The 25197-nt window shown below is 43.6% G+C and overlaps 1 protein-coding gene across 6 annotated transcripts in view; it reads left to right on the top strand.

The window, feature by feature from the left end:
• CNTNAP2 (contactin associated protein 2) overlaps nt 1–25197 on the top strand; it is a 1978697-nt gene that overhangs the window by 1720372 nt on the left and 233128 nt on the right. For all 6 annotated transcript variants that reach the window (XM_077850275.1, XM_077850276.1, XM_077850277.1 and 3 more), the window contains one exon: nt 1608–1778. In XM_077850275.1, coding sequence (XP_077706401.1) covers nt 1608–1778 — 171 coding nt within the window. The remainder of the gene's footprint in view (nt 1–1607; nt 1779–25197) is intronic.

A 25197-nucleotide genomic window follows, 5' to 3' on the forward strand; every position in this document is an offset into this window, starting at 1 on the left:
CTCACTCTCTCTCACATAAATACATAAAATGTTTTTTAAAAATAGCAGTTGAACTTAATATGGCATATGTGCATACTTTGTGTGAAAAAAAGGAAAAAATGCAGGAATAAAAACAATTAGAGTGAACTTGATTGTGTTCTTTGAAGGGAAGATACAGCAAAAATCAGTAAAAAGAAAAAAAAAAGAAAAAAAAAACCTCAGATGTAAGAAGAAAATTTTGCACAGACAATTTACTGACCTTGTTGGGTTTTATTCAGTGATTCATGAATCAGGAAACATCTAATCTAGCAGATAGAAAGTATCCCTGATGAGCTATGGGAAGGAAGTAATTTTTCTAGACCAAAGTGAGTGAGAACAAGGAAGTTGCCCTGGGCATATGCTGATTGGCTAAAGCGGGGTTACTTCCCTTGTAGGGAGCAAAGGGGGGGCACGGGGCCCAGTCAGGTAAAGTGTGCTGAGCAGACAAAAGCCTTTTGGCTTTTCCCTCAAGCCTTCCTTTTGTGGGAGAGCAGGGTATTGAAACTTCCTTAAGTTTTGGTTTGTTGATGTGGGACTTAGCATGAGTGACTCCATTTTGGGCCTAACCTGGTGATGTTAACAGGGGGTTGGGACTAAAGAGAAAGGCTTCAGTGGCTATTCTAAAGCATGCTCCTGTATTTTAGTCCTTAGCGTCAATAATAAACATACTCAGAAATGTTCACATTCATAAGGACTTTCTCCCCTGGAGATAAAGTCAAGAGTCAGCTCCTGGTTGTATTAAATTCTCGGTCCATCTGTTCTAATGGAATGTGAGTCATAGAGCTGGGTGTTTTTATTTTGCCCTGTGAACTGCTTCTCTCCTGGGGACACTGCCTCCCACCAAGTGAGCAGGTGGCAGGGGAGGGGGTGTACAACTGTGTCTTCCCCGTGGGTTCAAGGGTAGAGGCTGGTTGAGAGCCCGTAGCTGGGCTCAGCTCAGCACTCCCTACCCCCTCACCTGAAATCCGCAGGAAGAGGTTGGCAGGGGAGACATTCCCTTGCCTGTGAAGGTTTGGACTGGGAGGGGTGGGAAGACGACTGGCCTTGCCTGGTTGCCTGCTCATCCCACCTTTTCTTCAGCTCCCCACTCCCCAGAGCTTCCGCCTCTCCCCAAACCTTATTCCTGCAGCACCTGTACCCAGCATCTGAGCAGGTGCTGCTTATTCAAAGACAAAAATGGATGAGAAGCAAGAGCAGAAGACCAAAGACCTCATTCCTATCCTATGCCTCTGGGTTTAGCCCAGGTGCCTCTTGCACCACACTTCAGCCACTGGTACATGTGCGTGAGTTCAAAACAGCACCCCCCACCCCCCACCGCCGCACATGGTAGTGCCAGGGGCTTCCCTCCATTTTCTCCTCCAGGGTTGCTCCCCAACTTTCCATCATTAATAAAACAGTCTCTTACGCACACACGTAGAACTTCTGGAAAGCCAAAAATTTGGAGGGGGATTTTGTGTGGTGATGTGCAGCAGAAAGCGAGGGCACAAGAGTTACTGCCAATGGAAACTTGGCAAAACTCAAGAAATGGCTGTCTTTCTTATACCTCTCATGATGAAGGTACAAATAACCCTGTTTCTCCCCTTCCACAGGGAATTATTGGAATGCCGCCTCCTTCCCAAACCCATCATCCTACCTGCACTTCTCTACTTTCCAAGGGGAGACGAGTGCCGACATTTCTTTCTACTTCAAGACATTAATCCCCCGAGGAGTGTTTCTGGAAAACCTGGGCAACACAGATTTCATCAAACTCGAGCTGAAATGTGAGTATAAACTCTCTGTCAACTCGTGAACAGCCTCTCTTGTCCCTTCCAGCGGATCCCAACCCTGATGAACTAATGTCCCTGGATCCCAACATCAATGGCAGCCTTTGTTCTGGAAATGGTGCTGGAAGGTAGATACACAGACTTGAGAAAGACCTTGGCCCCCTGCCTTCAGATTGCTCCAGAGGAAACCTGCACAGTTAGAGATTCCCAGGCAATGCAATTCGAGGAAGAAGATGAGAGACAGAGACTTGTGCAAAGTGGTCGGGAGTAAGACATAAGGGACTGGGAGGGATAATAAAAAATTAAAAAGAGGGATACTAAAAATTAAGGTCTGTCTGAGTTAATGAAGCAGCAGAGACAGCATCGGGTCATACGAAGAAACTCTTGAGTCTGCAGCTTTCCAGAACAGGCCCCAAACCCACATACCCTCTAAAGGTCTCCCTTCTGAATTTATTTCACTAAGGGTACAGAAACTATCATAACCAGAGCAAGAGCAGATGTTGCCTAGCTCAGCCCAGCTTGCCTTGGATCCCAAAGACCTTCACGAGGTCCTGAGGTTTGGGAAATGCCATCTGTGGAAGGTAGGGGTTCGCCAACTGTGAGAAGTGCAGTTCTCCTTATTCCCGAGCCATTTTATCCTCGGGCCAGAAGTTCAGGTTCTGGAATGTACAATCCATAAACTCCCAGGTTTGGTGAATATTTGCAAGGCTCTCTTAGCTGTTCAGACCAAGAAAGAGTCAGCATAGGTGACAGACGTGACCAGAACTAGAATGGGCACACAAGTCAAGGTCCCTGTGTCCCTCCACAAAATATCAGTATCCCTCCCCACATCGAAAAGTCCCCTTTTTGCTAGTCTATACCCTATTACATGAGGGCCTGAGTCACTGGGTCTGGACCCATCATGTTCCCAAACCCATTCCCCAGAAATATCTGATGGAATATTTTTCTCTTTTCATAGATGCGATTATGCAATGTGGTCTTTTAAAAAGGGAATCTCGGGCAATGTTTTTCTGCTCTAATCCCATGGGATTCTTTTTGTAAAATAGTGGATCGTGATTAGCGGTCTTTGAAATTCATATTCTCAGGTCGAAATCTAAGTCCTTGGATAGATTGCTTAATCTCTTTGAATCCCGATTTTCTGATCTGTAAAATGGGGGTGGTAATTTGTAGGGCTGTTATGATAATAGAATATGGATACTCATAAAGCTTTTATTTCAGTCTCTAGGAGGTGTCATTATCATATTCCTGAGGATGCTCATTACAGATCTAATCCAGCCAGATCTGATTGAAAGGGGAGACTGAGAATATTCTAAAAAGCTAACAAATAGTCGGGGACACCTGGCTGGCTCAGCCAGTAGAGCATGTGATTCTGATCAGGGTTGTAGGTTCAAGCCTCACTTTCAGTGTAGAGATTACTTTTAAAAATATATATATATTTTTAAAAAGTAAATAGTCATCCTCTCTTTACATGAATTGTGGACTGGAATTATCTTGAAGGGATTTTCACCTTGCACAGTTAAACTGTTTTCCAACTTCCATGTTGTATTTTATATATTTCATGTATTTTATATACTTTCAAAGAGAAAGCTCACGATCCATATTTGAGTAATTCTACACGCTTCCATAAAATTACTTAGATTCACCTTGTCCTTATTTAGTAAGCCTGAGCCAGGGTTGGAAAGGAGACAGACCAAGTGTAGACGGAGCAAGCAAGGGTTTCTCCTCAGCTCCTGCATAATAGAATTCCAATTATTTCTGATGATGAAGGATCTTCCGAGATGCTCTCAAAGTTTTCCCAGTCTTTCTGTCATATGAAAACTCTGTGCAAAGGGAGAATGATAACCTCGTTTTGTCATAGAGTTTCCCTCCGGTAAAGAAGCATGGCACATTCATGCTACAGGCGGGCCTCTGCCCAGAGTCCTCCGGGTCTTCTAACAGTTACTAAGGGTAGCTGAGATCCCCCAGTGCAGAGCTATGGAATATTCACCCATCATGATAGAACATCTCCAGTGAGGTTCAGAGGAACCGAGGGGAGAAAAAAAAAGGGCAGGCTTCTGTATTTGAGAATTTCTGTATTTCTTCAAAGCAAACAGGAAGGGATGCTTCCATGAAGGACATGGAGGGAAATATGGCCACATGGAGCTGCATCATGTATGACACGGCTCCAGACTCTTCTCTGCAGGGTGCACGGGCAGTGGGTGGAGGTGGAGCACCCTCTCCCCGGCACCTCTCTCTGTCTCTCTGTCTCTCTGTCTCTCCTGTACCTGAGGCACTCTGCACACCTGTTTTCTCATCCAGGAGCTCAGGGAAGAGGATTCCTAAAGTCACACTTGTAAAAACTGTCTCTACGTGGGGTTTTTTTTCCCCCTTTAACTTGGTAGGCTTTCTGATCTCTCTCTGATAGGAATTCAGATTTTGTTTCTCTGCTTGTGTCTCTGAGGAATTTTGTCACAGTTCATGCCTACACAGTTCATGGCTTCCAGAATAACATTTCTGTTAATTAACTACATCGTGCCCCCCTGTCAGGAGTAGGAGAGTCTTGACTCTAAGAACAGTGAGTCAGTTATACTAAGTTAATGAGATACCATCAACATCTTACTGTGAAAGTAAAAAAAAAAAAAACATGCAAGAGAAAATCAGACTGATGCTGTTCATTAGCATACTTCACAGGTGAGATTTTAAGGCCGTACTTCACACACTCTGTGTATTTGTTCACTCATTCAGTGAGTGTTTATTGAGTACCTACAATGTCCCAGATGCTGTGTGAGGTGCCGAGGGAACGTAGTCAGAGTAGGCATGGCTTCTTTCCCTCAGAGGGAAATCAGACTTCTCTCTGTCTGTTTTGGAAAGTAGACAAGAAAATCAGTAGTTACAATAAAAACAAAAACAGCTCAGTTTTATTCAGGCTCCCTGTGTGTCAGGCACTGTTCCACGGACTTTTTGTAAAATCATCTCGCTTGCCCACCAGCCTTTGAGACGGGCAGTACCATTAACATCTCTACTTTACAAATGAGGAAACTGAGGCCCAGGGCAAGTAAGTTGCCAAGATCACCTAGCTAGGAATGGCAGGCCTGGTGCCTGACCCCAAACATTTTTGCTCTGTCCCAGAGTCATTGCTGTTAACACCAGACCACACCACCTCCTAAAATGCATTGAGGTGGTGGAGAGCTCCGAGGGGGAAGATCCAAACCTGACCGGAAAACAAGGAGTGCTTCCCATGGAGTGTGATGCTTTAATTAAATTGTGATGAATGAGCAGGAGCCACTCAGGTGAAGGAGGTAGGAGAGGAATGGGGATCAGGAAGGAAAACACGGCAGGAGGAGCACACCAGTGAGTGAGGGTGTGGGGGATGGAACCCAAGGGCTCCCAAGGGAGCGGCCTGTGTTTTGGGGAGCCTTGTGCTGGGGAGCAGAGAGCTGGAGCCAGATGGGCTGGCAGGGGCAGAGCACTCCATGCACTCTGGGCTCAGGGGACAGATTTGGCTTGACTTGACCCTAACAGTTACACTGAACGGGGTCAGAACACCATCAGATTTGCGTTCACCAGAGAGAAGATGGAGAGGCAGACAAGAACCGATGGGGGCCTATGTTAAAACAGAGGCAGAGTGGATGGAAGGGGGAGACAGCAACATAGGGGTAGAGATGTGAGGGATCCGTAGGAGGTAGATTCCACTGATTTTTAAAAATGGCTCTCACGATGAAGTAGAGAGCAAGGTTCTAGAATGAAACCACATTTCTGGTTTTGACTATTACACAAGTGTAGCACCTTTTACTAAAAAATATGGCGTTTGAGGGCAAAACACAAACAACACTTGGGTATCTTGAGTTTGCGTGTCTCCCAGATAGGGTAGTATCTATTCAGGTGGGCACGTCTGAAGGGGGATGTACATACAAATCTGGATCCCAACAGAGAGACTGGTGTCAGAAATACAGTTCGAGAGTCATCATCACTGAGGGAATCATCAGGAAATAAGTATTTGGTGCCTTCAGCATGAATGAGATTGCGCATAACAAATGTATAGAGACAGGAAAAAAAAAAAGATGTCTAAGAACAAAAATCACATTTAAGGGATAGAAGGAAGCAAAAGAGCTTGCAGAAGATGAGCAGAGAAGTAGGGAGACAGTGAGATCCCGGGATCAAGTGAAGAAAGAATTTCAAGAAAAACAAAACAAAACAAAAAGAGTGTTTCGTACTACTGAGCTGCGAGGTCACTAAAATAAGGACATAAAGTGTCTATCAAGTTTAACACGTAGAGGTCACTGTCAAAAAGTCAGACAGTGTGGGGTGAGTGGAGAGGAATGTAGGGATTGGGAACTCTGGTTTGGTTTTGTGGTTTTGTTTGTTCGTGCAGCTGTTGTATGTGGTAGAAAACTGAGCTCACATATCTATTAAGGAGGAGAATCTTGTGAACCAGAGGGTTTGGACGAACGGGAGGGAAGGGCTGTCTCAAGGAGTGAGACCCCCAAGGAGGTGGAAGTGCGTGAGATCCAGACTCTAAACATCTGAAGGGGCTGAGAGAAACAGATCAGAGTAAGGAGGAGACAAGAAGTCACAAACATGTGGGTCCCTTTCCAACTCAGAAATGACTTTGTGTTTGTTGTTTTTGTTTGCTTGCGTGTTTGATGGTATTTTTTTGAGATGGCAGAGGAATATTGCTCTGAAAATACTCACTAAGGACCATGGATATGCCCCTGGTAATGCCCATGGATTTAATTTTTTCAGAGTTACCTGTAGGGTTGTCTAGAACTCTTTTCTGGCTAAGATGGCAATCAAGACCATGGTCCCATCATCAGACCAGTATTTACTGAGCACCTGCCAGGTCCAGGGGCCGTAGAAGATCCTAGGGAGTCTAAGATGAATACAAGGGAACCCAACATCCTTATCTAATGAAGGAGATAAACACATTAATAACAGTACAGATACATGACCTTCGCTGAAGGTCTCTTAAGTGCCAGGCGCTGTTCTAGAGCTTTTATAGGTATTAACAGTTTTAGGTTTTATAACAAGTTGTAGCCACATTTTACAGAAAAGGAAACTGGGGCATACAGATCACATAGCTGATTCTAGAGAGTGTGCTTGCGATCATTAAAATACAGTAAGTAGGGGATCCCTGGGTGGCGCAGCGGTTTGGCACCTGCCTTTGGCCCAGGGCGCGATCCTGGAGACCCGGGATCGAATCCCACGTCGGTCTCCCGGTGCATGGGGCCTGCTTCTCCCTCTGCCTGTGTCTCTGCCTCTCTCTCTCTCTGTGTGTGACTATCATAAATAAAAATTAAAAAAATACAGTAAGTAAATAGCAGTGATACCTTAAGGTACTCTACACCTCCTGAGGACAGGTACAAACCCTCCTTGGGCATGAAGAGGAAGTTGAGGTGACACCCGAGTCAAGTCAGAAAGAGCAGGCAAGTGTGGGGCATCTTCTAGACGGAGAAGTAGGGGAAAGAATTCTAGGAGGAGAAGAGAGCACAAACAGAAGCATAAATGAAAGTGTCAAAACGGGGACCGTGACAGGTGTGGGGGGACTACAAGCACTTGGCATTGCTACCAAGCTTGAAGTATGACACAAGCAATGGAGCTGTTTTGGCGAGTCTCAGATCCAGTTCTAAATATATAACGGTCTAGGTATTCCAGCCAGTATTTATTGAGCGCCTACTGTATGTGTGCCAAAGAGGAACTCAAGAAGAATCAGAAGTGGCCCCGTTCCAGAGGCACATGCAATCTGGCGGAAGAGACTAGCATATCTTGGATGAGATGAAATAAATATTAGGAGTACAAGTGATATACAGTGGTTATCCAGAGGCAGCCACACAGTTAATTCTGACTGGAGAGTAAGGAAGAGTCCTTTAGGAATTATATCACTGTAACTGAGCCTCAAAATGAATGAGAAAGAACATTCTGTGCTCAGGACACCAAGGTCCTACGTGGCGTGGATGCAGCAGAGAGGTGCTTCTGCAGCATGCACCAGGGCAGGGAGGCATACGGAGCTCCGTGGACCATTGCGCCTCCAGGGCCACCACACCGCCTGGCACGTAGCAGGTGCCATGTAGGTGTTTGCCGAGTGAATGAGACGAACCAAGGAGCTGCTGATCTACATGGAGAACCACGGGAAATCTGGGTGGAGGAGGGGGTCGCCCAGACTGAAGGGCTGGTGTTCAAGACAGTAACAAAGAATACACTGAAAGGTGGGAAGGACAGATGATGGCAGGTGAAATTTGGGGATTTGAGATTTCACAGATAAGCAGTTGGGGTGATGAGAAGGTCTGAGATGCACAGTCTGGCCGTGCAAGTGGGGTTCTATATTGTACGAAAGAGCTGCGGAGAAAGTCAGGAAATAATGAAGAAGCCAGAGAGTTGGCGGGTCACTCGCACCATCGAGGAGGCCCCAGGGTCGTGATGGCAATGGATGGAGTGGACTCGGGGCCTGTGAGCCAAATGTCCCAGTGCTCAGACTCAGATGATGACAGCAGGAAGCATGGGGAGAGCAAGCCTGCGTCACGGGGCGGGGGGGGGGGGGGGCATTGCTGAACAAAGACTCTGGTGCCATAGAATGGAAGAGGCACTGGGAAGTGAAGGATAAGCCCAGCTGCCCCCCGACATCACTGGGAAGGGGAGCTGCGGTGCTGAGGTTTGTACATCAGGTCCCCGAGAGGTGGGCTGCAATCAGGGAACTGTCAGGACCGACTGATGATAAACAGTGACCACGGAGGGGCTTTTTTCTTTTTTTAATTGAAATATAATTGACATATAAACATTATATTAGCTGCAGGTGTTGAGCATAATGGTTCAGTATTTTTATATATTGCAAAACGATCCCCACTCTAAGTCTAGTTAACATCCATCACTTCCAATAGTTACAAATTAAGTTTTTATTTTTGCTCAACAACTTAAAAGAGATTCCAGAGGACACAGTGGAAAATTTTTGAAGGACTTGTCCACCGACTAGGAAACCTTCAGGAAGAGCAACCAGAAATGGTTGTAATACTTTAGCATAAGCTCCCGTGTTCACCGAGTTTGAGCTTTCTCAGTTATCGGGAGGACTTGGAGAAAATATTTGCATTTAGCAGGAATATCTCTCCAAAAATGTGGAGGCAGCAGTCTAATGTCCTGTTAATCTTAGGAAAAGGTATTAAGGAAAAACTTTCATTTTCCAAGATGCAGCCTTCTGCAATACACATGCTCAAGAAAGTCAGAGAGAAAATATTCTGCAATATATAGAAACTGATGAATCAGAAGAAATAAACTAACGGCAGTTTATCTTCCACTATTTCAGAATTGGAACAACTTTTACATTAAAAGAGCTTCACTTATATAAACATGAGAAATGTCTGACTCCACTTAGCTGGACTGTTGTGCCTTGGGGATGCTATTTAGGGGTTTTGTTCTTTTATATATATTGTGAGTTTTTATTAATAAAATTCAGGTGTTAGCACCAAATTAATTTGTAATAATTTTCTTTTAATTATCTAAGCCAACCTAGGTTAGCAACATAGATTTAAGAGGAATTTTAGTGATTCTACTACTTCGCAAGTCTAGCTGTGAACCCAGTTTGTATTAAAGGTTTGGGATCTAAAAAATGATTCTGACTCGGTAATTAAAATACATAAGGAAAAAGATACATCAAAAAATTGAAAACCTGAAGAGCAACATTAGTGTGATTTTTTTTTTAATTCAAAAATATTTCTCTAGCTTCTAGGTGTAGTTTTTCAATTACTATTATAGGCCAAAACAAAATTCAGAGATGTAATTTAATGATAAAATTTGTGCTGTATTAAAGTTATGTAATGTATTTAGCTGTTTATGTTTTAAGTGTTAAAAGATAAACAGGGCAGCCCGGGTGGCTCAGCAGTTTAGCGCCTGCCTTCAGCCCAGGGCCTGACCCTGAAGACCCGGGATCGAGTCCCACGTCGGGCTCCCTGCATGGAGCCTGCTTCTGTCTCTGCCTGTGTCTCTGCCTCTCTCTCTCTCTCTCTCTCTGTGTCTCTCATGAATAAATAAAATCTTTTTTAAAAAGCAAATAAAAAAATAAAAAATAAAGTAAATAAAAGATAAACAAGGGATCCCTGGGTGGCGCAGCAGTTTGGCGCCTGCCTTTGGCCCAGGGCGCGATCCTGGAGACCCGGGGTCAAATCCCACGTCAGGCTCCTGGTGCATGGAGCCTGCTTCTCCCTCTGCCTGTCTCTCTGCCTCTCTCTCTCTCTCTCTCTCTGTGACTATCATAAAAAAAAAAAAAAAAAGATAAACAAATAGGGGCACCTGGGTGGCTCAGTCAGTTAAGTGTCTGCCTTCAGGTCAGGTCATGATCTCAGCGTCCTAGGATCAAGCTCCATGTCTTCAGGCTCCCTGCTCAGTGGGGAGCCTGCTTCTCCCTCTCTCTCTGCACCTCCCCCCATGTGCTTTCACACACTCTCTAATAAATCAACAATTTTGAAATATACATATTTCTTTGATATATATATAATATATAATATATAGTTAGTTAGTTAGTTAGTAAATAACAAAGTCAGATTAGATTTCTCAGATTTCTTTGCCCATCTCCCTGAAGGGACAGTCATTTGAATCCATGACACAGGTACCCTAGAGCCATAAGGGTATACTTTAAAGTAGGATGTCTTCCCGACACGAAAAATTACCTATTACTTTGGATGTTACCCATCCAGCTATGTCTCCTGACTTGGACATTTTCAGGAAGAGCTGGCAATTGCTAGTAAGACAGTCAGATGGAGTCACACCTCTCTCTACAGAGCTTGTGATCCTGCCTGTCTTCCATCGCACTCCAGGGGCATCTTTAGAAGGCCACCCAGCTCTCCTGACTGGCCCCGTCACACAGTGGCCCTTATGAGTACTAATTGACCTCTGTCGCTCAGCATTTCCTCTTCTCCCTCATGATCGTAGAGGAGGTGGTGGGCTCATTCCACTTGCACTTCCTGGTACAGGCAGGGATTCTTCTTTTGAAGTTAAAACCACCTTTCTGGTGGCAGTTCCTTTGCCCCTAGCCCCCTTGACTCAGTGTTCCCAAAGACAGGATACTTCTAGCCACACCCAAAGAGATAGCTTGTCCCTCCGCTAGGATTCAACTTCTGCTCTGAAAATCGGGTGGAGTCCAGAACACAGGCTCCTCAAGACCTCACTACAACCTCGTGTGCCCTCAGAATCTCCTTTTTAGCTCCCAGCCTGTTTACATAACCAAAAGCATTTTAGGACAATAAAAGGTAAGTAAATGTTAAGAGACAGGATTCCCTCACAGATCTTACTGTATGTCTATAACAGCATATACTGATTTCTTTTACATGCCATTCAAAAGTAGACCAAAGTAGTCCACAGAGATAGAAGTCAGAATAGTGGCTATCTCTGGGGATTGGAAATATTGACTAGAAGGCACAAAGGAACCTTCTGCAGGTGGAAATGTTCTATATCTTGATCCAAGGAGTGATCACATATGTAAACATTTACTCAACTGAACACTTACGATTTGCACATTTTACTGTCCATAAATTATACTGTAATGGAAAAATGGAAAAAAACCCTGCTGTGAGAAAATCTGGAATAACTGAATGACAAAAAAAATTAATAAAATGATTTTCAACATGAGAAATAAAGAGCAGGATTCTAGGCTGAGCAGTTGCTTTCCCTCCCCAGATTTCATTACATTCACTTATAAAATAAGAGGGGCAAGCTGGGACATCTTTAAGGTCTCTTCCAGCGCCAATGATTTCATAAAGCTGCCAGAGGCCATCCGCATCATATGTGGCTTGCCATATGATGAACTAAGTGAACTCATAAGGAAGCACCATCTTAACTTTCCATGCCATGGTTCTCAGTTCTCCTAAAGATGATGGGAGGAGGAAGGCTATATCAGAACGAATGGTATCTGCTTCAAATAAATTCCAGTCTGCACACATACTTCAACTGAGAGATAATTAGGAGATTGCCTAAAATCATGAATCCCTACTTGTAAATTCTAATTAAGGACCCATCAGAATCACCCGTAGATACCTCAAGCTCAATATGTCAAAATGGAAATCCATCATCTTCACCCAAAAGCCCTCTCCTGTGCCCCCCATCGTAATTAATGTCATCACCACTTTCTTCATGATCCACGTTAGAAAGATCAAAGTCATTTTTAATGTTTCACTGATGTCCCCACACTATATAGACTGTTTATCTTGATAGAACACTCCATTTTTAATATAGAGAAATGTTATTCTGACATTCCTGATGATATGTCATCACGCCAGAACAGTCACACAGAAAGCATCGATTCCAACTAGTTGCAAAAAGATGAATGCAACAAAAATGCAAAAATAATGAAGTCTTCTCAAACTTCTCTCTTTATCCCCCACGATGGCTCCATTAGCTGAAATGCCTTGAATTCTTGATTCAAACAGCCTTATAATTTTTCTCCCTCACTTTCTTCCCTCTCTCCGAATATCTGCCCTCCCGAATAGGGACAGATTTCTACAGACCTGCGCTGTCATTCTTTTTCTTACAGACCATGATGGCTCCTCGATCCATTATAATGCAAAGTTTAAGTACTTAAGCTTGGCCAATGATTCCAGGCTTTAACCTAGTCGTTAAGTCCTCTTTACATACAAACTTTGGCCCTCCCCATCAGTACCACGTGCTTCACTTTAGCCCCCGCTCCCCAATCTACTGACATTCTCTGGTCACCACCCAAACTTTCTTATGACCCACTGTGTCTTTGCCTGTTGACTCTGCCCTGTTGAAATCCTATCCACACAAATAATTTTTTACCACATCTTGATTTAAAATGCAAAGCATACAAATCACAGAGGCCTTTCATTTTTCTAAAAATATGGAAATTTCCCTAAGACAATTCCATGTATTATTGGAGAATGACATAGACATCCTCACTAAAGGAGCATCTTTATATAGTCTTTGTCTGAATAGATGGTGTGCCTCATTACTGTAGAAGAATGCCACAGTTTCATAGAGATATTTTCTCTGATAGAATTTTTCTTCCCCTATCTCACTTTCTCTACTGCTAATGTTTTCGGTACTATTGACTGTGTGTGGTAGGACATTTGTGTCCAAAACCTTTCCTTTCAAAAAGACGGCATGTTAAAGTATTGAAAAGATCAGCTACCGGCCAGCCAGAAGTCAATGGACATTCTAAGAGGAGAAGAGGTTGAAGAGACTTGACTTCCTGCATTCTGGTGTGAGGCAGAGGTGGGAGGAAGAGTGTACTCAGTAATTAATATGGAAATTAGTGAGAAAAGTAGAAATACCCATGTGGAGTTATCATAAGATTAGAGACCTTACCTCTGCCATTATAGAAGCGCACAGCGTCTATACAGGCTCTACATTTTCACAGAAACAAGTGTCTCAAGGAGAAAAAGTTGGTGCCATTGTCAGTTAGTGCATGTTAGTAATGCTGGTGAATTGATTCAACTAAGGATGACACTTGGGACCAATTAATTCAAAGCTGGTTTAAAAAAAAGAAGAAGATACAATAAATCAGGGAGCAGAGCTTCATTTAAATATAGTAAGTGACTGGGGAAGATTACTTGAAATAGCCCAGAAGCAGACATATCTCAAAGGGCCAAAGACAACTGTGAGCATAACAGCGCTAGGGTTTTGCAAGTCATCAGACAAACACCTAAATTAAAACCAGGTGACAGAAAGCTGGCCAACTGGATGTCAACTGGAAAAACCGTACAAAAGCAGCTTTTTCACAAATGAAGGTTTCAGAGGGTTATCTTTTTAAAGATACATTTTGCTCAAATTATAAGATAACTTTTAATAGCGCTCAAGATAGGAACTTTGAGGAGACAAAGAAACACAAGGGCTTCCGTGAAATCTCTTATACGACAACGGTCATCGCTGAAATATATTCTTCTTAAACACGCCAGGAAAAGCAGATTTGTTTCTATCTCTATAATATTTATGTTTTACTGTTTTTTCCCTGTTTTAGTTTTAGGTAATTCCCAGTTTACAAAGGATTGTGTTATAGGAGTTTCTGAGCCAGCTCTTCAGAACCTTCGAATACACATTTTTATAGATTGAGCATTGTAAATGTGGCACTCATATTCCAAGGCTAACCATAAAGACTTCTGTGGTTTGTTTGTTTTCTAAGTGTGGCTGAAAAAATAAACCTGCGTGTGTCAGCTGGGGGTCTGGGTTATGGGTCTTGGGGTCCATTCAAGGTAGAACAGAAATGTTGAAGGACAAGGGAAATGTCTCCCCATATTTCTCAGTGCCGAGCTCGTCCTTGACAAACCTCTCCAGGGGGCAAGTGTTTGTTTGCCTTTCTGATAGGCAAAGCACAATTCTGTCTCTGTTTTCCCTGCAACTCAGTTTGGTGGGGTTAGCAAAGGAGACGGCCCAGACACTGACAGGCACATATGTGAGTCAGCCTCGGCTCCCATGTGGCTCCTAGACCTTCTCTTTGCTCTAAAATATAGTACTTCTATCAGTTACTGAATTCCACTAATTCATTCAAATCTAATATTACAACCCATATTTTTTTTGAAACGTTACAACGTTCTGATGGAGAGATGAGTGCTGAAACGATAAGACTGTTGCGGTATAATTCATCCCTTCAAAATTCCAGTGGTCTGATGGAGAAGACCCTTTGGTTGATTTTTTGACCTCACAAGTAAGAGATTTAGGAAGAAGAAATGTTCATATTTAGGAACAGGCCACGCTGCTCTGATGACTAAAACCCCAGGTTTAAGCGTCTGTATGGTGGTCTCACGTGCAGGCCCTGCTCCATGAGGTTCTTCTGCACCATGATTTCAGCTCAAGACTCCTTCTGTGTAGTGGCTCCATCTCCTGGAGCCTTGGCTTTTCTAAGTCCATCTGGCAGACAAAGGGAGGGTGGAGAAGCCCTGTCTGTCTTCATACCCACATCAGGCCAGAGGTGACACAGGTTCCTGCTCTCATCCCGTTGGTGGTAACACATCACATGCTCACCTAGATTTCTGGGAACTGTCAAGTGCAGCTCTTGGATGTGGGCAGCTTCTCAGGGGTGACTATGGAAAGGAAAGAAATAAACTTTTTGTGAAAAGTTGGCAGCCTCTGCCATGGATACCGTGACAATGAAAAGGAGTAAGCTTTAACCTTGCCTACAGACATCGAGGTAGGTTCCAGAAGATGCGGCGTTTGATCTGCCTTGGAGGATGACAGGCAAATAAATGAGATAAAGGCTTTTTTTTTTTTTTTCAGAGTGTAAATAGCACAGGCAAAAGCAAGTAGAGGAGGATGATCATGGAGCATTTGAGGAATTGAAAAGAATATAGCGAAAGCCCAGGGACCAGTTAAAAGATATTTTTCATTAGAGTAATGACCCACCCACATATCTGTGTTAAAGAGTTTGACAAAGAAAACTAACTGGACCCAAGGCCTCTTGGGAAATTACTCATTTTACTTGCCTTTGCAGATAGTGTTAAAATGATCAAATTTGGTTTTCTGCATCTCTGAATTTGATTCCTGTGATGAGAACTGATGAGAATGCCAAATGACTTCTCCTGAAGAGTGGTTGATATTTAGTATTCTACAGGGTCTTTCTGGGTAAGTGCAACCAGAGCCAGTGAATAATAGAAACAGTGTATATCTGTCAAGTGTAATTATAACACTGAATTATGCTCATCTTGCATTCTGATTCCTGTATACATTAGTTTAAACATCAGAACATGCTGGCACTTCAGACCTATGAGGATTTTACTTTGAAAAATAGCATGCCCTTATTTTTAGCCATTTTTAATAGGAAAAAAATTCACACCATGTTCAAAATTATTTTATGGTAAAGTTTGACCACTATTTCTCTCCCTCTTTTTGTTTGTTTTTTTTTTTTTTTTAATCTTCTCAGGTATCTTAAAGACAGTAAAAAACTAAAGGGAATATTTCAGTCCACTTTTAAATTCCCTCTAATTTTCTGTATTTAAATGAAATCCCATCCTTTGCATTTTGATTAACGTCTCTGATTAAACACTCATTAAAATTATAGAATAGAGTTGCTTAAAATGTCACCCACCTTTGTTAAAGAAGTGAAAATTATCAGATTGTGGCTTTTAAAAATTATACAAATATTACTGGTTTATTGTGGAATGATTTTCAAAATCCAGAGAAGCAGAAAGAATGAATCCAAAAAAAAAAAAAAAAAACAGCTATTATCTCATATTCTTGTATACTTAACAATACTCTTTTAGTGCGCACATCTCTAAACATTTCTCTATGTGCTCACATATGATTTTTTTACAAAAATAAGATCATATGGTGCATACTGTTTATAACCCACTTGTTTCATGTAATGATACTTGAGAAGCAGATTTTCATGTCAGTTTTGTCCCTTTTTAAACTCCACAAAAGTGATTTCTTTTTTCAACTGAGGACAGAGACTGTGTCAGAATCTCTAAGAGAGCATGTGTAGTTTGGAAAGCCATTATTTAATGTTAACAGAACAAAACAAAAAAGCTGTTGTTTTTGTTATACAGTCTACAGAACGTAATGCACAAAAAATTGTCATGGGAGGGTGCCTGGGTGACAGTCGGTTAAGCATCCGACTCTTGGCTTCAGCTCAGGTCATGATCTCATGGGTCATGAACTCGCATCCTGAGTCCTTGGGCTTCATGCTCAGTGGAGAATCTCCTTAAGACTCTCTCTCCCTCTCCCTCGGCCCCCCTCCCACTCACGCATGCGAGTGTTCTTTCTCTCCCTTTCCATCTCTCCCTCCCCCACTCACTCACATGTGTGTGTTCCCCCCCTCTCTCTCTCTCCTCTCTCTCTCTCTCTCTCTCTCTCTCTTTCTTGCTCTTTCTAAAGTAAATAAATAAATCTTAAAAAGAAATCATTGTCAGCTGGTAGGGTGTTTATCTGAGACCTTCAGGAATTCGTTTTATTCTCCATCAGCCTCCTGGATCTGGGCATGTCAGCATCTGGAGATGATAATTAAATTATTATGTCAATAAATGGAAGCATGGATTATAAAAAGATTGGGGAACACAGTGTCTCCGTTGCCAAGTGCTTCTTTAACCAATGATGCTTCATTGTTGGGCTTAACTTTTTTTTAAGATATATTTACTTATTTATGAGAGACACAGAGAGAGGGGCAGAGACATAGGCAGAGGGAGAAGCAGGCTCCATGCAGGGAGCCTGACACGGGACTCGATCCCTGGACCGGGATCATGCCCTGAGCCAAAGGCAGATGCTCAACCACTGTGCCACCCAGGCATCCCTGCTCCCAAGGTTGCTCTACACACCTTCTAACACTTTGTTCAACTTACGGAGGATACGCGAAACCAGTCTAGGTGAAGGTGGGCAGCAGCTCAAACTTACCTGCACCTGTTCTCTCAATGTAGCTATTCTAGAGAGAAGCCATGTTCCATGAGTTCAGCAAATCCTGGAAAAAAGTAAACATAGTTGTTTGAACTTTCTACAAACTGGCCCTACAAAGAAGGGTTCTCACGGATTTTCTATGTGCAATCTTTAGGGAGAGAAAATATTTATTTATGCAGTATAATCAGAAAAGTTGCGTTTTCAGCTATTATAATCAGATATAAGGGAAAAGGAAGTGTGCCATATGATCAATCACTGTTATTATGTAACATTATCCATTTTCATAGCAATGCTTGGTTCAAGCAGAAATTTGGTGGCACAGTCATAAGGGACACCATGAAGTGACTTCTTGTCATTTTTCAGAGGTAGAAATATCTGACTTCAGAGTGTATTAACCCATCTACAATATTGATGGAACATTTATCCTGAGACGTTTTAACTGTGGGGTCCTGAGATCCTATATTTTTAATATTCAACCCTAAGATTCCTCATTTATAATATTCCTACTACATAGAGGATATTGAACAAATTTAAATAATCAGAGCTAGAGAAAACAAACAAGATAATTTAGGTCAGCTGTGCGTCTCTTCCAGAGATTCCAAGGAACTTTTATCAAAGTTTTTCACACTTTAAGAAAGCTTGTTATCTAGACAGGTGGTTCTCCTATTCTTTCCTACCTCTCTGCGTTCCCATTTAAAGTCTCTGTTACCCTGTGGCATGGTTTCTCATTTTCTCCACTCTTTGCCCAGTATTGCAAATACACTGTAGTTGAGGTGAGTCTGGTATTCTCATAGAAAACAGTATCAACCTCTTTTAATATTCCATGTCCACAACATGTAGAATGTAGAATCTTCATTTGGACCTCCTTTTTTTTTTTTTATTAGAGAGATTTTGTCTGAAGTCGTGCACACCATGAAAGGGTATGCTGGATAAGGAACAATTTGCTACAAAACAGAGAGGTACAAACAGTGCCTACGACGGGACCTACAGGCTGGGCTGCAGTTCAGTCAGTGGCAACCAGAAAACAGACATCCCCTTGTCTGCCTGCTGCTGGGAGACATATTCCCAGATCTCCCCAGCAGACCTCTTCCACTGCGTCGTCCTCTCCTCTTGGGGTCACGTCTGTGGCTGTTCCTCATTATCAGTGTCCATGTTAGCAGATCCATCCAGCACTCAGCCATTTAGAAACCACAGTTCATAACTGACTGGTCTCTTGTCTCCCTATAAGCTCCAGCACGGTCCAAGTTTATACCTGTCAGCTTTTTTCTGATTCTAGGTTGTATTTCCTCCTTTGACCTCACATCCCACAGTCCATTCTCCTTGAGCTCTCCAAAACTGTGCATCTCAACGACCCTGCTCTCTCTGACATCACCCAAAAGCAACCCCATAAATAACCCCTGGTCCTCCACCGAAGCCCACGCACTTTCTTCAATGAGTGTTTCTCATTTTGCCACACCATCTGGCTGTGGTCAAGAGAAAAGCTTCTTTGACGTCCATCCTCTTCTCGATCCACATTCCTCTCCATCTCTGGAGACTCCATAGGCATCCAATTTCACAGTTTCTCCAAAACAGCTTCTACATTTGCTTTTATCCCAAAGATCCTGTCCCCACAGTCACCATCTGGGACTTTCATCTATTCTTCCAAACTGGGCACTCTCTGCCCAGCACACAAGTCTCCACTGGTTCCAAACATGAGAGTATTTAAAACCTGTCTACATGTCCCTTCCTAAGGACAGGTCCTGTTTCACACCACATGTCATTTTGAAAAGGTTTTTGTCTTTTTCCTTTTTCAATCATATAGGTCCATTAATATTCAAGAAGTTATTCTCAGAAGGCAGTTTAATGCATGGAGAAAACTAAAATTAGAAAGGCTTTGCATCTTAAAGACAGCTCTCTGTTTTTGCATGGCCAATGGTAACTCCCTTTTGCTTCCTTTCCTCTGTGGATGTCTTTGTTTGTGAAGTTATTTTTTAACCATAATAAAAAGCTTAAAGGCCAAGATACATAAAGAGAAGTATTTCTCATACTCAAGAGGTTATCAGGATACCAGAGGTTCTAAAATGAGTTCATAACATTGATTCTTAAGCTCCAGGCATTTCCTTGAAGAATTTCCAAAAGACTTCAAATAAACTTTCCTTCTCAGTGTTCATTTTCAGATGTGCTTAACACCGAGTTTTAGAGTGTGAATATGCATATTTGGCTCTAAAATTTTCTCTATCCACAAGCTCTCACTATTACAAAGAAAAAAATAGGTTATTTTTTTTAAATTTCCTGCACAATATGAAAGGCAGTACTGTGTACTTAGAAAAACCAACACTCTGTGCTCTGCTATAACTGGACGTCAGCATCTCCCAGACTCCATTCCCTTTCCAGGCTGTGAAGGCAAGCGTGGAAGTTAGAATCCATTCCCAGAAGTCCTCCAGCCTTAACATTATTGGTCTCAGTCACATATTTCTAAACTGAAGTGAGAAATATGGTCGTTTGGTTCTCACAGAGACTCCGACTGCAAGCTTAGAAGGACCACAGCCCGTGAGGGCCTGCACACCCCTTTGGCTCCCCCTGCATGTTCAGGGAGTCCTCAAAACCACCCTCAATCCAACAGCTTCTAGAAGACCAGAACTTCCTGAAGGATGCTGTGGTTGGGGTTCCAGTTATTACAGGGAAAGAGAACAGCCTAGAATCAGGTGAGAGAAGGAGCACACGGGGCAGGAACCATGAGAAGCACCAGATGCCGAGCTCCCAGGTGTGCTCTCCTGCAGACTCGTGGACACGTTACTGCCCTGGAAGACTGTGACAGAACACGTGGGTACTCCCGCCAGGAGCTTCCCAGAGCCTCAGTGTTCAGAATCTTTATTTAGGCTCCAGTACGTAGGAATGGTTGACTGCCCACATGCCTGGCCTTGGTCTCCAGCCCCTCCAGGGGTTGAACCATGTAAACCAAACCTCCACCACACTGTCAGCCTGGTGTGGTCAGCCCCCATGCTAAGTCACACTCTTACACTATTCGGCATGACTCTCGGGCTGACAAAGACAGGCACCTCTTTTCAAGGGTTTGGATACTGCTTCCCCAGGGGGCAGGTAGGTTCTGGACCTCTCTTTCAGCAAAGTTGTACTCTTCACTATATACTTTTGAAAACCTTTCTTTCAGTGGCAAGGAAATAAACTTTGATTCTTAGGACCTGACTGCTAGGATGGCACTTGGTGACCCTGGTGGTTGTCGAAGTAGAACTCCAGGACCACTTCCGTCAGGGTCACCTGGCGTTAACAAAGGTCCTATTGCAACTTACTGAAGGAGGAGCTCTGTGATAGGAACCTTGGAATATGCTCCTGACTGCACGCTAAGTTTATCCTGGACAAGCCTTTGATCCTCAAATGTCATATATTTGGAAACAACCTTTAGCATGTCTCTTGATCCCAGACCGAGAAGGTACACAGTCTTACTTTATGCTCTGAGGGCAGATGCTTGTGGAATATAAGAAGGCATTCTGCATGAATGTCTGTCTTCTACATTACGGTTTGCCTTAGGAAAGTATGTGGGTTTCCTTTTTCCGGGTATCTATATTACAATAGTTTGGCCTCCTTGCCAGGAGTATTTCTAGCCATCCATTCACTTAGTCACAAAGTGTATCTACTCCGTGGCAGGCATTGTTCTAAGTGCTGAAGATCTATTTTTTAATGAACAAAATGAAAAATATCTCCGCTTTAGTGAGGCCAGGAGCACATGTATATTGTGCCAGATGGTGATACAATGCATCTGTAGCATCTACAGAGGTCAAAAAAAAAAAAAATCAGGATAAAGGAGAAAAGGCAACCAAGAGAGGGATTCACTATATAACATAGAAGGGTTAGGGAAAGAATTTCTAATATGATGACGTGTGAGTAGAAGGGTAAAAGAGCAGCCCCAGAGTTATTTGGGTAAAGGGAACAGTAAGTCTAAGGCCCTGGGGCAGGAACAGTTTCAAATAATGGGTGAGAAAGTCTCAGGTTGATGAATTGGGGTTTTTTTGTTTTTGTTTTGCAGTGGTGGTAGCTGCTGCTAGGATTAGAGACAGGTCAACATGTTCATATGAAGTTATCCAGCAGGGAGCAAATGATTGGTGTTGTAGAAGAGAAGGGAGGCTTGCTGGACTGACGTCCTTGAGTAAGTGAGAAGGGACGGAGAGCATCTGGGGTGCAGATGGAGCACCCAGTTAGTTCTCTCTACTTCTTCCTTCTTTTCCTTATCTGATTTCTTGCAGGGACCTTATTTGCCATTTACCTGCCTCTTCTCATGACCCACTCATGTTGCATAAATTCTTTGGTCTTCTGATGTCCACTTAGCCCTTCCTTCATTAAGAAGAAGAAGAGGAAGAAGAGGAAGGAGAGGAAGGAGAGGAAGGAGAGGAAGGAGAGGAAGGAGAAGGAGAAGGAGGAGAAGAAGAAGAAGAAGAAGAAGAAGAGGAAGAAGAAGAAGAAGAAGAAGAAGAGGAAGAAGAAGAAGAAGAAGAAGAAGAAGAAGAAGAAGAAGAAAATAGACCCATAACATTCTCCACTGTAGGACGAGGCTAAAATATCTGGTCTGCCTGTTACCGGTTTCATCATACAAGATCTCATCAAAGGAGATTTTGTGCATAATAACCCTATCAATCCTTAAGCTTCATTTTCAGATGGAAGAACCAAATCATTATCAGAACTGCAAGAGCGTTAGCCAGTCTTCTCAGCAAACTTCCTCGGTGTCCCTGGCCTTGTCTTTTCCCTTCACCTGTTCCTTATCGAATGACCTAGTGTCTATATGTCACCTAACCTGCCGAGACAGCTCAGAACCCCAAAGTCTGTTTATTCTGGTTGGTGGCTACATTTGTCCCACAGTACAGTTAGCCTGGAGGTGACTTGTTGAGTTCGAATGAGAGCCAATAGTGCCACCTGCTGGAATTTGCAAGGAGCCGGACCGTGAGCGGTGCGTGGTTCTGTCCCATTTGTTGTTTTAAGTCCTCGGAGCCATAAGCCACATTGACTCAGAAGGTATTTCCACCATCTGTCCTCTTTTCTGATGCCAGAGTGACACCTTGTGCATTTCTCTTTTCACGTAATCTCTTTTCTCCCTGTGAGGATTCACTATCTAAAATTACCATTAAAACGAGCTGTATTTCAGGGACGCCTGGGTGGCTCAGGGGTTGAGCGTCTGCCTTTGACTCAGAGTGTGATCCCGGGGTCCTGGGATCCAGTCCCAGCATCGGGTTCTGGGCATGGAGCCTGCTTCTTCTGTCTCTGCCTCTCTCTTTGCCTTTCTCTCTGTGTCTCTCATGAATAATTTTTTAAAACCTTTAAAAAATAAAAAAAGACTAGCTGTATTTCATCGCATTAGTTCTCTTAGAATCTCTTGCAAATTAGCTTACAGAATGTTGCCATGTGAGGGGATCTTAAAGATTGTCTAGTTCAGTGTTTTCAGACACGTTTTGAACACAGAAAGTCTTGCAAAGCCGTAACTGTAATCCTCATTTCAGACACCAGTAAACTGAAGCCCAAAGGTGAAAAGGCACAGCTACGACCAGAGTTGCATCTCCTGATTCCCAAACTATTCCCTGTAGCAGTGAGCATGCTTTCAGCTATAATTTAAAAAAAAAAATTAAAAATAGCAAATGTCTCACACAAAAAGTTTTGAGTGGCTCTGGGGATAATCTAAGGGCTGATTAACATCCCCAAAGACGCAGTTTCTCCCATTGTCCTCCCAGTTGTCCTCAGCTTGTCTGATTACAAGATGGCTCCAGCAACACTAGGAACCCAAGATCAGAGGCTATGTCGGGGCTAACGGTCTCTTCTCCACTGAGCTAAGAAGTTTGTCCCAAAAGAACCCTCAAGACTCTCCTCGTATCCTGTTAGCCAGAAAGGAGTGTTACATCCCATCCTCCATGGGTTACTGGCAAGGAGCAGGAGGTTGCCATATTTGCCTTAGACAAATCCAGATGCGTGCACTGGGTCTGGGGTAGGGCCATGTATACCAGAAGCATATGATCCAATGAGAGTACGGACAAAACTGGAAAAGGGGGGGTGTTGGCCATGCATTGGAGGAACATTCTCCATGGATCTCCCCAATTTCTGCCTGTCTTCTGAGCAAGAGGCATTACTAGCTTTGCTCACACCTTTCTAAGGATGTGAAGATGGCAAACAGTCCCAGAAGATAGAGGTAGATTTCTTTCCTGACCAGGATGATGAAGCTAATCTCTCTCCTCAGGGCAAAAAGCATGTTGGTTTGCCAGCAGCCAACCAGCAAAATCAAAGAATGGAGTTTCTTAAGCTCCGGTTCCTTGACAGTGATACAAGCTCGCGGCCTATGCAGCATCCATCTGGGCTGCTCCGCATGGAAGTGGGGGGACGAGAGAAACCAATGTGGATCCCAAGCCCATGCTGCCTGCTGCACCATGAATAACAACGTCTTTTATCTCTGAGCCAAGGGCCTTCTGTCTTCTGCCAACACCCATGAAACCATGGGAGACTAGGCTCTCAGTTTGTAAGTAGGGGAAAACCTCTGACACCTGCCAGTTCTTGACACCCGCACAAAGACAACCATCGGGGTTTGCTACAGTCTTCTGTCCAGTGAGCCACCCTGGACACATCCCATTCCATTCTCACACACTCATTTCTGGAAATAAGATTACTTTCGGTGTGTAAGAAACTCCTTCTTTACTGGGAGAAGCAGGGAACGTCGCAGTCTCCAACCGGGCACACGCGTGGAGTAAGGGCCGAGTCATTGGCTCTCGTGTCTTTTATGCGGCCTCCCTTTTATTCGCTCCCTGACTCTCTCTGTAATTATCTCTTTTAAAATGTCAGCTCCTCTCACCCAGAAGAGCAAGAGCAATCAGCCACAAACTGAACTTTAGAAGCTTTTAAAACCCACTTACTGTTCGACTGGGAGATGGATTCTCAAAGGCATCCCTTAGCCAAGTCAGGGAAGCTGACACCGAGCGACTGAGAAAAAGGAGCCTTTTGCTTGGCAGTCACGCTGGGCCTGCAGCAGTGCCTTCCTCGGGAAGCAGAGGAAGGGACGTGGGAGGTACAAGGATTGTGGATATTTGCACCTCAGAGCCGGAGAGACTCCTTCAGGAGGAAGCTGCTTTCAGATGCTTTTGACCATGACCGCCTCTTACTGTGCCCAACTGGGACCCTAGAGACTTTTCTTCCTTCTCTAGAGTGAAGTGTCAATGTTAAGAAGAGCGTGGGCCAGAGGAAAAAACATGGGACAAGCATGTGTGACAAGCATGGGACAAGCAAAAACATGGGACAAGCATGTGTGACTCTGCTAGTGTGACAAGCAGAGAAAAAAGTATGGACGTTTCCTAGCTAACTGTTGGTGCTCAGAGTTTCCCCAGATGGTGACAATGTAAAGACCTGGACAAAAAATTCATCAGAGCAGGAACAGAGGAGGAGAGGAAATTAGAGCAGCGTTTACCCCTCCAAGTCAAACCTTGGGGTTAAACTCAATTTATCCCCAAATCCTATTTCCCTGATGGTTGTTGATGCCTTTAAAATGAAACCATCTTTCCTACTTAGCTCAGGAACCCGCTTGCTCTTGCTCTCCTGACAACTTGCATTTAAAAATGCATCTGCTAAAACGTAGCGCTACATGAACAAAGCAGCTTCAATCCGAACGCGGTGGCTACTTCTCCCCACTGACTCTGCCAGAAACCTAGGGAATGATCGTTCGGTCCACGCGTCCCAGGCTCGTCCACCTGCATTCTGACATTTCCGTGGAAACCTCGGTGAAGGTCACCGGCCTCCACTAAGTCACAGGGACCCCTGGAGGCAGGCGCTCCTAATGTAGGGGGGATGCTTTACGGAGGACACGTAGATTCACCACAGGTGTTAAAATTAAACTTCTCTTTCTAATGGCATAAAGGATCAAAATTCCTTGGTACAATTAGGTTGATTAAATTGAGCTCGGCGTCCAAAAATCCCTGCAGCTTCGTAAAGTTAATGCAGCTTTCAGAGGGGCCTGACCCAGAGGCAGGGGGAACAGTCGAGGTCCTGGGAGACTCTGGCCCACTGTGGTTTTTAAATTAGAAGTTTGATTGCTTGCGACACCATCTCAAAATGCTACCAGTCCACAGAAGCTGAATTTTCCATTAGCCGGGGGGGGAAAAATGAC

The sequence above is a fragment of the Canis aureus genome, chromosome 15, assembly GCF_053574225.1.
Source record: "Canis aureus isolate CA01 chromosome 15, VMU_Caureus_v.1.0, whole genome shotgun sequence".
Lineage (NCBI taxonomy): Eukaryota > Metazoa > Chordata > Mammalia > Carnivora > Canidae > Canis > Canis aureus.